This window comes from Dipteris shenzhenensis, chromosome 22, assembly GCF_047967505.1.
Source record: "Dipteris shenzhenensis isolate YYH24624 ecotype China chromosome 22, Dip_SZ_1.0, whole genome shotgun sequence".
In the NCBI taxonomy this organism is placed as follows: Eukaryota; Viridiplantae; Streptophyta; class Polypodiopsida; order Gleicheniales; family Dipteridaceae; genus Dipteris; species Dipteris shenzhenensis.
The window spans coordinates 4,145,485-4,159,232 of NC_141617.1; the positions used below are offsets into that span (position 1 = coordinate 4,145,485).

At 45.0% G+C, this 13,748-nt stretch overlaps 1 protein-coding gene across 1 annotated transcript; it reads right to left on the reverse strand.

Moving 5' to 3' along the window:
* Positions 1-879: 879 nt before the first annotated feature.
* On the reverse strand, positions 880-13,453 carry LOC147887636 (uncharacterized). Its single transcript, XM_087393531.1, has 5 exons — positions 12,402-13,453; positions 8,678-8,772; positions 2,154-2,265; positions 1,760-1,827; positions 880-1,568 (listed from the first exon to the last, which is right to left on the reverse strand). Exons 1-5 carry the CDS (start codon positions 13,429-13,431, stop codon positions 1,413-1,415), a joined length of 1,461 nt encoding a protein of 486 aa, XP_087249657.1. The 5' UTR covers positions 13,432-13,453; the 3' UTR covers positions 880-1,412.
* Positions 13,454-13,748: the final 295 nt, after the last annotated feature.

The window sequence follows — 13,748 nt, forward strand, 5'->3', positions numbered from 1 at the left end:
CCCCCCTCTATGCGAGCTAATTAATTAATTGACCCAAATTCCATCTAGGGGACCCTATTAGAGTAACCGGCGTGATCCCTAATGTTCTACTCAAATCGTGCTCCAAAAGAGGCATAACACCTCAAGATAATTTTTTTGTAGTTTTTCAAGTGCAATAAATGTATATGTTGACTAACTTGGATGATCATTACAAAACTTAAAAAGTATCCAAAAATTAATCAATGAGAAGACTTGGGCATCAAGTTCCCTCCAACCACAAATGACAGAGCAACATGAAGAATAAAATTACAAAGATGAGCCCAATGTCGTGCTTTTAAAAAAATAGGTCAAAACTATATTTGAAATTGGCAATCTAAGCACTATACTATTTTGATATCTTCACGAACCAAGCTCCATGTTTAGAAGTTAATAATACATGTGATATTTCTCTATGGATGATATTTAAAAGTCCTCCTTATGATGTCGCTTCTGTTTTGATATAAACTGACCTTGTCCATTTCATCCTATGATGCATAGACATTGTTCCAAGGGTCTGTAATTCTATCATTAATTTGTTAGCAATATGGGAGACTTTAATGATGCTTATTGGTTAAAAAGCCTAATTTTGGTATTATTGCTTATAGAACTCATCTTTGTGCCAAGAAGCCAAAAACAAGAAAACAGAAAGGGGAAAAGAGACAATGACAATTTTTTATGTGAGGGCAAGTTGATAAAGGCATTGTAAGGGCAAGTGTTCTCGTTTGCAGAAGACAATAAGAATCAATAGGCTAAAATCATCGGGCTGAATGGATTTGAAGGGCATCAAAACCATCTAGTAACTTGACACAACCATCATAAGTATGTGCATTTACTTAATAATAAGTTAGAAAGAAGCAGCCAGCATTAAAACTTGAGCACTCCAGATAATTGCCAAGAATAGATGATGGTGCCCTACATCTCTAACATCCATTGCACAGACCCATCAGAGATGCAAGCAATCGCACATGACTTTACTCTCTACACCCAGATCACGACTCCCATTCTCCAACTTCCACCCTTCCACACTGGACAGGGTACTGGGAGATGAATTTAATATTTATAGCACTGCTCGGTTTGAAAATTGGCAGCACCATGAAAGCTTCAGAAAAATTCAAAGCACTAAGCCTTCTTTTCACGTAGAGCATTATTATAATTGAGCATCCTGGGTATCCACACAATGGAGGATCGGTGCCCTGTGCTGCAATAGCCTCTTGCAGACGTTAAACAAATGCAGAGACTACATGAAGTCTGCTCTCAACAACAGATCACTACTCCCATTCTAACTGCCAGATGGCAGTTTTTCTTTGACTCCAGCCAGGATACTTGAAGAAAAAATAAGTACTCATGGCCGTAACTGGTTGAAAACTTGTCAGCATTATTCACTTTACAAAAACTCAAAACCCTGAAGACCGCTTTTCAAGTATCACATCATCCAAACGCAGTTTTGTCAGAACATTGCAGTAGGCATCCCAATCCCTGCGCCGGAGGTAACGGAGCAGGCGTTTTCGATATTGAACCATATCATTCAGGCCTTTCCTTGAATGCTTGTCCTGAACCACAAATACCCACTCATCACGAAGCTCAAAGCTGGCATACAGCAACATTCTTTAACTAACTCAAACCCTGGCATTTAAGCAAAGCATACCACCATCCAAACTCTAGGAAGGAATATCCATATTGCACGTCACATTAAACAAAATATCATGAGAGGCTATGAACCATAAGAGACTTAAGCACAGACCCTCTTATAATTGGGACCTTCACGCAAATGCCGGTTCACATTGTTGATCTTAGCCGTCAGTATGGCAACTGCAAAATAACAACATTATTAGTGGCAGAGATGATAGCTCCAGATCCTGTACGTGGTAAATTTTAATTCAGGCAAAACATAATAAACTTTCCCAAATGCTAGTTGCACATGAGTTATAATAAATTTTAATTCAGGCAAAACATAATGAACTTTCCCAAATGCTAGTTGCACATGAATGACAAGTCGGACTTCCACTTCTAATATGATCAAGAGTGAATGGAAGATGTGAAGGCTAAAATAAAGCCACGAGTCAGTCGAATAGCTATATAGAGACAGATATGAAGCTTGGACTTAATAAAACATGAGTACGTGAACCAGAGCATACTTTGAACTGGAGAAGAGCCGGAATCAGATTCATGCATTTGAAACTCCTTTTTCAGTTTGTCAATTTGCAACTTTAATAGCTCCTTTGAAGACAATTGCTCTTGTGAATAATACTGTAAGAACCATGAAAACAAATCAGGTAACATTCTTTTTAATGAATCTCGAATCAATTGCTTTTAAAAGAATTATTCTATGAAAATTTATTTCACCTCATGAAGAAATCTTTCCTTTTGCATACATTAAAACCTCTGTCTCTCTCTCTCTCTCTCTCTCTGGCCTACAGGAGGTTGAGTCGGAGGAACATTTCATCTTCAGATGCCCAGTTTACTATGAGATTAGAGGGCGAAGGTTGTTATCCCAATTTCTCTCTTTTCCAAATCAGAGATGCCTGGCAAAGTTCATTCACGGGGCAATCAGACATCATGAGCGCCTACTCCGATCTCAGAGACAGGAGGAGCATACCCTGGTACACTCGATGCACAGATTACCCTTGGGGACATTACCTCTATGTTCAGAGTGGGAGCCCGACCGACGGGTGACTATCGCCCTTGTTAGATGTAGAGCTACGACCAGGAGACAGTGCAGGATTGCACTCACAGGCAACCGGCAGCACTCTATCTCTGATTTCATGCTATCGCTCCCTCTCTTGATGAGGGGGGACCATCGTGACCTTGGAGCATACTTCACTTCGTATTATGATGACAGTCGCTCTGATGATGATGTTGATGATAGTGATGTTGTAGATGACTATTATTTTCATATGACTATGTAGCATGTAGTTTTTTGCTTTTTGTATGGGTGTGGATGCTCGATTAGTAGCTCCACCCTTTCAACTGGCTTGTATAAGGTTTCTCACAATCTCATAGACCCATCAGTCTTCCGAAGAATTTAATGAACTTGCTTTCTCTCTCTCTCTCTCTCTGCCCCATAGGGGAAGTAGAAGATGAACAGCACGTACTTCTGAAATGTAGAGCCTATGCACAGAGAAGGATATAGGGACAGCAAAGATCTAAAAAATGTACTGGAGCAGCCAGCCAAACTACTTGAAAGAGGTTTTGGAACATCGCAATAAGGTATTGGGTCTAGCACACAAGCTAGCCCAACAAGTACTCAAGACATGACAAATTGTAGTATTTTCTCTCACTTGATGTAAGGAATCACTACTAGTTGGTAGTGATCGTCAGTCCCATAGATCCTAAAGGGTCTCCCACTGACTTTAGCACAATCATATCATATCACATCTCCCGAGATATTATGAGACATCACCATAGGCAGCTCTCATCAGGACATCGTTGATTTCTCAAGCCACGGGGGTCCTTCTGGTTGGGGACTTCAATGCGAGGATAGGGCACATCAGGTACCACTCCTCGACTTCAAAGATGATTCTATTATGCTACCGGAAATTGACCTAGAGGATGCAGGTTTGCTGAGAGTCTCAGCCGACAGGCGGGCCTTGATCACATCTTACGAGCAGGCATTGTTAGATCTAGGCAAGCTGCATGATCTCATTATTTATAATGGTCTTGACAGATGGCCTTCCTCGGGTGGCTTTACTTGCTTCCCACATGGAGGAGGCTCCAACATCGTTGATCACATCATGAGATCCCCTGCCTTTGCCTCTTGTATCACTGACTTTATTGTCGCACCACTTCCTCCTAGGGCCGACCACACATACCCCTTTTTCCATATCTCCACACCTCGCCTCGCAGTACCCTTCACTCCACCAATCACTCAGCACTTATCACGACATACACTTCGATCGTAGTCTCTCACCTAGGTACTCAGCATGCCTTTATACACTTCACATATATTGATCTCATTACAAGAGGATCACGCTGCTATGATCAGCCGCTCACTTCACGAGGCTGCCCTTCACGCCTTCCCTCACACTACTCACTCCACTTGCCCACTGCCACTTGAGACCATCCCCTGCAACGATCTGTATGATGATGAGTGTAAGGCTCTACGCTATCAGCTCAAATTCAAAACCAACACAACCTTCGAATGAACCTAAAACAATACGCGAGTATTGTTGATTGGTTTGTAGGAAGGAACATGATTTTAACCACCGAAACGAGGAGGAATTACTGAACACCATTTGAGGCTACAGGGTGCTGACCCTACAGGGTTCAAATTCTAAGTGCCTTTTTATTCAATCAATGCCACAACCACCTTGTTGTTGCAGCACCAATCTATACCCAAGATACATTTCCACACTAGGTTGGCGCTACTTGAAGGTTCTTGGTCTCTAAAATTCCACAGATCTTAAAATCCACACTCTAGGCTCGCTGGTCTAAGCCCATGAACTGTCCTACAATATTCCATACAGGCCTATTGAAATGGTGGGTAAAAGTGTAAGATTTGCCTTCTTCATCGACATAATTAATTAGCATTGCTAGTTCTCAATATGCTTCGGTTACGATAGGGTGATCAAATTGAGGAGCTTTCGTTGAGGCCGACAAGCAGGCCCCGATCACATTTTACGAACAGGCATTGTTAGATCTAGGCAAGATGCATTATCTCAGTCTGGACAGATGGCCTTCCTCGGGTGGCTTTACTTGCTTCCCACATGAAGGAGGCATGGGATCCCCTGCCTTTGCCTCTCGTATCACTGACTTTATTGTCGCACCACTTCCTCCTAGGGCCGACCACACATACCCCTTTTTTCGTATCTCCACACCTTGCCTCGAAGTACCCTTCACTCCATCGATCACTCATTACTTATCATGACATACACTTCAATCATAGTCTCTCGCCTAAGTATTCGATCAATCACCAAAAGGAGATAAGTTCAGGGCACTGCGAAATGCCTCAAACTTTTCACGTGGAAGTGCTTTGGTGAAAATGTCTGCAACATTGTCATGTGTTGACACATAGATCATACTGATCTCTCCTGCATGCAACTTCTCTCTGACGTAGCGATAGTGAGCCTCAATGTGCTTCGTGCGAGCATGAAACACAAGATTCTTTGCCACTGCAATGGCACTCTGACTATCAATAAGAATTGGAGAAGAACCCTCCAATGAAAGATGAAGATCAGCAAATAAACGACGCAGCCAAACACATTCAACTGTCGTTGTGAAAGCTGCCCTGTACTCAGCTTCACATGAGCAGGTAGCCACTGTAGACTATTTCTTGCTTAGCTAAGAAATACAAGCTTTGCCCAAAAAGAAACAATTGCCACTTGGACTGCCTAGTGTCATAGTCTGCAGCCCAATCTGAGTCACTGTAGGCATGCATCTGCAAGTCACCCCCCTTGGGAAACATCAAGCCAAAAGACTTTGTACCTTGCAAGTAACGGAAGATGCGTTTTACAGCCTGCCAATGCATAGTCTTTGGGCTGTGCATATATATGCTCACCTAAGAAACTGCAAACTGAATATCAAGTCGTGTATTGCAGAGATAAATGAGGCATCCAACAGCCTGACTGTAGAGTGTGACATCAATTGATTCACCTGCATCATACATTGTAAGTTTCAGCCCCGGCTCCATGGGAGTAGCTATGGGCTTACAATCCTGAATGTTGAATCTATCCAAGAGTTTCTGCACATACTTGGATTGACACATAACGATGCATTGTAAGTTTCAGCCCCGGCTCCATGGGAGTAGCTATGGGCTTACAATCTTGCATGTTGAATCTGTCCAAGCTATTCAGGACACATAGGTGGGATCACAGTGTACAACCAGACTCCACTCAGGGCATGATCATTGAGCTTTTCCAGCCAGATAGCACGGAGCAACAAGCCCTAGGGAGATGGCCGAGCTGAGAGAGACACACGACAAACTCATCAACAGATTGATCCACAAATTCGGCTTGCAAATCTTCCCTCCATGTTCACCAAACCAGAGACACAGCCGCGAGGGTGGTGAGAATGGCAGTTGCCCGACACGCAAGGCCACAACTAGGAGACCACAGGGAACCACACACTGACTGCTACCAGAGCTCTATCACCTGCATGCTCGTATACCATCGAGCTCCCTCTTGGGCTTGACCCTTACGCCAACCTTTTGATCGTCGCAGTGATGCCATACCATAACTTCCATCCTCTCCATAGGGTTAGACATTTTATATATTAGTGTTTCTATGCTTATGTTATATTTGTCTTCCATGTTGCTGCCCACTTATAGGCTCCACCCATTCATCTCATCATGTTTGGTTCTTTCAGTCTCATAGACCCTTCAAACTTTCGGACTTCTAGCACCCAACAAGGGCCTTAGCGAGCCCATAGCGGCTTGTACGAGTTATTCGCTGATTATACTTTGTCTCATAGGCCCGCACGGCCTCCCGAAGACGTTAATACAACTCTCTCTCTCTCTCTCTCTCTCTCTCTCTCTCTCTCTCTCTCTCTCTCACACACACACACACACACACACATTTTGATGCCAAACAAGTGGATGTTACCTTTGAAAGCGTGCCCCTGGAAACAGTAAGCACATATAAATATTTATCTAGGTCTAGATTTCACAGACAACTACAAATGGAATGCATGCGTGGAAAGGAGGATTTTGGGTGGTCTGAAAGCTTTATATAGCTTCAAAAATAAATGCACGAAGGCACACTTGTGGGATTGGGGAATGAGAAAGTTCATGTACACCATGCTTGTGTAGACAGTAATCCTTTACGGATGTCCGGCTTGGGCACCCGGGCTCTCTAGGATTTGATAGAAACTTTACATAGACGCCTCCTGAGAGGGGAGTTAGGGATTTAGGAACAGATACACCTACCCCATCCTATTGGCTGAAACAGCTATGCCACCTCTAGAAGTGGAAGCATTATGTCAATTCATGGCCTACCTCAACAAAGTTGATAAGATGGATGCCAGTAGGATACCACAGAAGGAGATGGAAGCCGCGCAAATCATGGGCCAGCACAGAGAAGGGATGAAATGGATGGAATCGTTGGGTACAACAGCTGATGATCTACCAGAAGATGCATGTGAAATCAGGGAACTAGTGATGCAGAAAATGTTGCAGAAACTATGGTGAAACGTGGGGGCGAAAATGCAGCTCTACGAACAGGAAATTAATTGAATGGACAACTATGGAATGCAAAAATACATCAGGGAAGACATCAATATTTAAAAGAACCTCTGATCTACAAAATCAGAACTAGTCCACATGATCTCGAGGTGGAGAAGGGTAGGTGGGCAAGACCCAGGACCCCCAGAGAAGAAGGATCTGCAAAATCTGCCCAGAAGATGAGCAGCATGTACTCCTAAGATGCAGATCTTACACACACATCAGAGAAAGATATGAGGGCAGCATAAGCTACTGGAAAGAGGTTCTATAACATCGCAACAAGATACTGTGGCTAGCATGCAAGCTAGCCCAAAAAGTACTTACTAATAACCAGTTTGTAATGTTTTTCCTCACTGGCTGTAAGGGATCACTATTAGCTGATAGTGATCACCAGTCCCATAGATCCGGAAGGGTCTCACACGGACTCTATACCATACCATACCATACCTTCTCTCTCTCTCTCTCTCTCTCTCTCTCTCTCTCTCTCTCTCTCTCCCTGCTCAGCTGGCATCAATTCTCTCTACTGCCTCTCCGGCAGCATTGGGATCTTTTGTCACTCGTCTTTTTACCTGGCGTCAGGAACTGAGACTCCTGACCCCTCTCCTTGAGGAGACTCTATTTTACATTGTATTGATATGGGTCATGGGTCATTTTTGGCCCCCTGAGGACGTTAATAGACTCTACTTCTACTACTCTTCTTCTCTCTCTCTCTCTCTCTCTCTCTCTCTCTCTCTCTCTCTCTCTGTTTTTGTTCAAGCTATTGAGCTCCGTAGATTAGTTTAGATCTCTGCAAGGGCCCTAGCACGCCTTCACTCCAGGCCCCTGAGGCTTGTATAAGATTTTCCTTTCTGGTGTACTTAGTAACATGTCCCATAGGCCCGCGCAGCCTCCCGAGGACGTTAATACCTCTCTCTCTCTCTCTCTCTCACACACACACACACAAATCTTGTGCACATGTGTACGATGCTACAACTTGAAATATGTACTAAGTGTCTTAATGCGGTGTCTGTTTTTTAAGTCCATGATAATTGCTCTTCCTGCTTAAACACTGCATGTAATTATGTACTAAGTGTCTTAATGCGGTGTCTGTTTTTTGAAGTCCTTGATAGTTGCTCTTCCTGCTCTAAATACTGCATGTAATTATTTTTGGTTTGCACTTATTTCAGATGCACAATGAACTTTAACAATCTCTTCCCTACCTCATATTTCATTCGAGAGACTCCACATCCAAAGTCTTCAGCAATATTCACCTTTTAGGGCCTAATTTTTAAATTCACAAGCGAAATCATTCCATTGTTACTTCCACTACATACCCCTCTTCCCTTCCACAAGAAAAGCACTTGACTTGGGGAGTAAGGCACATAAAATCTGGAAATAGCTAGAGTGTCCTCATTCCCCTATGCATCTATCAGCCACAAAAGCATCAGTGCAACCACACACAATTTTGTTGGACACTTTCAAATACTTAATTTGCAGCAAGGCTTGTGTTAAAAATTATCATAGCACCTTCATCAAAAGATCGTCTTTGGGAGGCATGTATTCTATCTTTGATCGTGGACCTGTGCTTGAACCCATTGTGTTCAAAAACGCCAATTCTTGGTCTGCATTAAGCATCATAAATGCATATATTATTCCAAGCTTCAAGGTTTATCAAATACAATAAATGTGGATTGCTTAGTTATTTTGTTAAAAGGAGGTATCACCACTTCAAAGAGATACAAACCATGCCTTTATATGACCTTTCTTACAAACATCGAATTCCATACACTAAACGAGAAAAGGAAAGACAATTAACTAAACCCAAACTGAAATCATGACCTAATTGTTGACGTCTAGTATTGATGTCAAAAAAAAGAATTTCATAGTGTACAAACTAAAATGAATCCATCACAAGTCCTTAAATTAGTAGCCTAAATCTCTTGCAATCTAGATTATGCTTCTTTATGCTGCATGCAGTTATTACAGCTTACCAACAACAATGAAGATCCATGGGTGTTGATATCACAGGAAGATCATGTTGGAAAGGTCACCTCCCCATCTGTAAGCCCCCAAATGAGGAGAGCGTGGGGGAGGGAGACCTAGGGCAGGATGTGCCCAAAGAGAGATTACCTGGATGTGTGGATCTGGGACAGATCTGGAGCATTCATGGTTGGTGGGGTATCCCAAGGATGAAAGGCTGCATCAGGAGCAGCTCATGTGCAGGAAGATGGCAGGGACACAGTGTCTTGGATCAGGCCTGGCATGAGGCACTCAGTGGACTGCAGCAAGACCCTATGAAAGGCGCGATGACATCAGCAACAGTACGGAATAGTATAGAGCTGAGGCGCACACGTGGAAGATCAGGAGAACAAGGTAAACAGGCGCTGACATGGCAGGTCAGGAGCGCAGGTGTACAGGGCTGACTTAATTTGCATGCATAGGGCTAGAGGAAGGCTGATATGGAAAAGGGTTAAGGAAAGGTGACTTCATGAATGCATGTTCATGGAAGCTGATGAGAGAAGGCGACTTCACAAATGTGATGTTAGAAATGCATGTTCATGGAAGATGATGGGAGAAATACTAAGTAAAGAAGTTTCTGATTCCACATCCCACACATCACACTGTGTGAGCTCCTGGGCATTACTATAAGTCTTCCCCTGCGTGTACCCTCTGTTGGGTATTTTCTAACATGGTATCAGAGCCCAAGTAGAAGGCTCACAGGTGTGGGAGCCTGAAGGCAGGGACCTTGCTGAAGGATGACCCTGATTCAAAAGCTCTTGGGAATCGACTTCCACGACTGGAGGATTGTGCCCTTGCGAGAAGGAGGGTGACTCAGGTTCAGTCACGTGCGTTTAAAGTTCGCGGTCCAGGTTATCTGGAGATGTACTTTTGTTGCAGACCTTGCCAAAAAAAGGACGGGTTGAAACAGACCCTCAAAGCATGGTGCCTGGAAGACTCCAGGTTGTTCACTCGTTATGAGAGGGACAACTGGAAGATCGTGGAGGCTGGGTTGCTCGAATTCGAAGGCAGGAATGTGACGGAAGGGGGTGGTGCCAGGAGGTGCTACCAGAGGGACCTGTGTACCAGGATGGTGTGCGGAAGCGGAACCGGACCTGGTGGAGCAGGAGCCACTGGATGAAAAGCCAGGAAAAGATTTCGACATTGAAAAGTTCCAGAGGACTATGACCAGGGAGTTACTGGAGCATCTTCATCGACGTGTTGGCATTGGGCCGAAAAGGGCCAGAAGCATGCAACCAGGGAATGGTAATTCTGTTACAGATTTGGTTGCACCGCATCTACATATGCAATTTCATGCCTCACCTTCAAGAAAATTATGCTTGACTGGAGAAAATTATGGCAGAGATGACTTGCTCAATGGTGCTCAGATGCAATCAATACCGCATGCACACTCAAGACTATGGGTCACCACATGCACTTTGGGTTGCACATGGCTGACAGCTTTTGGGGGATGGGCATGTTTATGCTGTCTTCGAACTACAACAGTGCCCGAAGCAAACGGAGGTCACACATGATCTGGCATTTGCTTGTTTTATCCAATGCCCCCTCCTTGTTCCACCACATTAGGTTCAAGCAATATGTTTGACTATTTTGTTGTCATGGGGTTGGACTTAGGTGTGTCCAGTAGCAAGGAAAGATTGTGGGACCATGCCCACATGACTCCTAGCAGGCCTAATTCGTCTCTCTCAGATTATTTGGCTGTTCGCAGGCTAGATGCACCTGGAAGCCGTCCGAATGACATGTATGCTACTAGCATCCAAATATTGGAGCCCTGTGTTGTCAAAATTCTAGATCCATGGCATGTTGGGGTATTGAAGAAGCTTGTTTGAGTCCAAATACAGCAGCTATAACAAAGATGATTTTCAGACCTTGACATTTGGCAAGGACAGCACAACCAGAGATGCAGTGCGAAGACAGCTCATTGAAGCACTCATGGAAGCTACCTTTGAGGGTATATGGGAAAGCAATCAATGCTTTACATGTGGAGAAAAGCCAGAACCAAAACCATGGGGACAGCCGTAACTTATGTGATTATGGAGTTTCATGATTATGATCGTGGCAGGAGGGATTACCACCCACATGACCCTGGAGGTGCCAAAACACCCAAGGCACTGGAATATATTACATTTCCTTTTGACCCTGGTGGTATGCATGACTGCGTATGTCCTCTTTACAGCAAGGGCCCATCACCTGCAATTTTGAGGACAAATTTATTTTTTGAAGGAGGGATGGTTGTAATGAAGGCCAAATGTGGGTCAAGTTAGTGGGGGTTAGGATAATTAGTATTTGGGGTGTTTGCAAGATAGAGGGGTCTAAAGGGCTAAGGAGATACTATATAAGTACCATCCTCTCATGTACAAGAGGACTTTTGATGTGACATCTAATCCTATCTACGCTTCCACCTCCTTCGTGCTACCTGCTCCCTACTCTCTCACCCTCTCTCTCTCTCTCTCTCTCTCTAGACCCGCTCCCCCCCTGCCCTTCCACTATGGTCGCCTAGCCCTCCCCAGGTCACCTTCAACCCCTTGCAGCTCCCTTCCCTTGCTTAGGCCTCTCTCAGCTCAGGCCATTATGGAACATAAGAAGATACCAGCTGCCGCCACTGCTGCCATCACCGCTTCCCTGACACCCACCCCCTATGCAATCACCTACCAGACACAGCAGAGCAAGCTCGCATTTGTCTTAGACTCACAAGAACAGATTTTTTTTTACAGCAGGAGCTTAGAGACGCCGAGCTTCGACTTGGCTCCTTGGAGAGGAAAGTCTGTGACATGGAAAATAATGAGCGAATCCAGGAGGCAATGCAGAAATGTAATTCAGCAGCACCTGCACTGCAGCTTGTATCCACAGTCTAGGACATGTTTACCACCCAGTTCAAGTCTATGAAGCATGAAATTGCGGCAGCAGAAGGCAGTGCATGGGACGTGGTAAAACCAGGGTTGCCAATGCCCATATACTACGCATGGAGGGGCTGCCTGAGGGCTGGTGTCAGAGATGGGTGCTTGGAAGGAAATGGGTGGGATTCAGATAACATACTAACAAGCTGAAAGGCACCAAGACGACTCAACTGATTATACAGAGCTAGAGTCGGTACTTTATTTTTGGCCTGCCCTGAGGAGGGAAGGCTTTAGTAAAGGCTACTTCCTTCAGAAATGAAAATGACGTGGATTTTTTATGATTGCTGTTTTTGTCCCCATTTTTTTCTCGCCCTCTCTCTCTCTCTAAGGCTTACATGAGAGCTGCTTTCGTGCGGCTAAAGACTTGGGCGAGTTTGAAGGCCGGAGTTCATTTAAACTCTCCGTCAATTCTTTGTAGTCGCCCAATGCATCTGTCGACATAGCCTCCGCCTCCAAACGTTCTATCTTCTCCAAACGGTCTCGAAGCTCCCCAAATGACAATCCGGTTGCACTTGCAAGTCGTTGCTCTTCAGGTGGCCGTACCTGCCGAAGCTTTTCTCCCAGCTCCTCATAGCTCCATTCTTTCACTTCCTTTTTAGGTGCCCGATCCAAAGCCGAATAAAAGTTTCCCTCCACTTCAGCGAGAGAGCGTGAATCCACAGGTTTGGTCCAGGTCTCCCCCGAAAACAGAACTGATTCCAACCCTAATGCTTCGTCCACTGACTTAAGACCACTGTCTTCGCGATGAGACTTCAGCGAGGCCTTCTGAAAACTGTCTCTAAGCAGCTTGAAAGACGCTGTGTGCAAAAGATTCCCCTCCTCCATATCCTGTTCAGCAGCGGGTTGAGTAGCACCAGTAGTGGGTGCGTCGGGCGCTTCAGTCAGGAAATCAAAGCCAGTGTCCCCCAATTTACGAAACGAAGGCGCAGAGGAGCGTTGATCCTGCCAACCGCTACGCCGTGCGCCAGTGTTTAACTCCTTCAGGAAGTCCCAGTTTCCAACAGAAGGCTTTTCTGCATCTTTCGAGGACTTGAGGAACGAACCCAAAACGCCAGTACCGCCGGAAGCGGTTGTGGGAGCTTTATTTGTTGAAGAACTGACGGAGAAGATCCGACCGGGCCGTGAGGCACCTGGTTCGCCGGCGGTGGGTGAAGGGGGGGAAGTGAAACCGCTCTGCGAAGGGGGAGGGCGAAGCCAGGACTCAAACTCCTCTGAGGGCGGGTTGGGAGGATGGTCACGAAGGCGCGGTTGATCATCAGGCGAAGAGCTGGAACAGAAAGGGTGAGATGGAAAGGGGAGATGAGTGAATGCAGCTCGGAAAGCATTGGAGATGCGATGGGTGCCAGAGGAGGACGCAAGAGCCATTGGTAGAGGTGACAAACTCACATTGCATTTCCAATGCTCTCTACCCCTTTCCTGCACCTTTGTGCTATCTTCTATTCACACATCTTCCGACTTGCCCATACATAGAGATCATGGACACTCAAGATTACCACGGCCCAAATGCATTCAATGCATGATGGGCGGGCATGGGCAGCTCTAGTCTGTAAACACCCTTAACAATCTTCAAATTGCGGAGTTTCCACGCTGACAAACATGATGTTGGGTGTGTGTATCTACCACGGCACCTCAGGGTCCTATCTTGGTCACCCCCTATGGAGGCGCTATTGGCACTGGTAGCT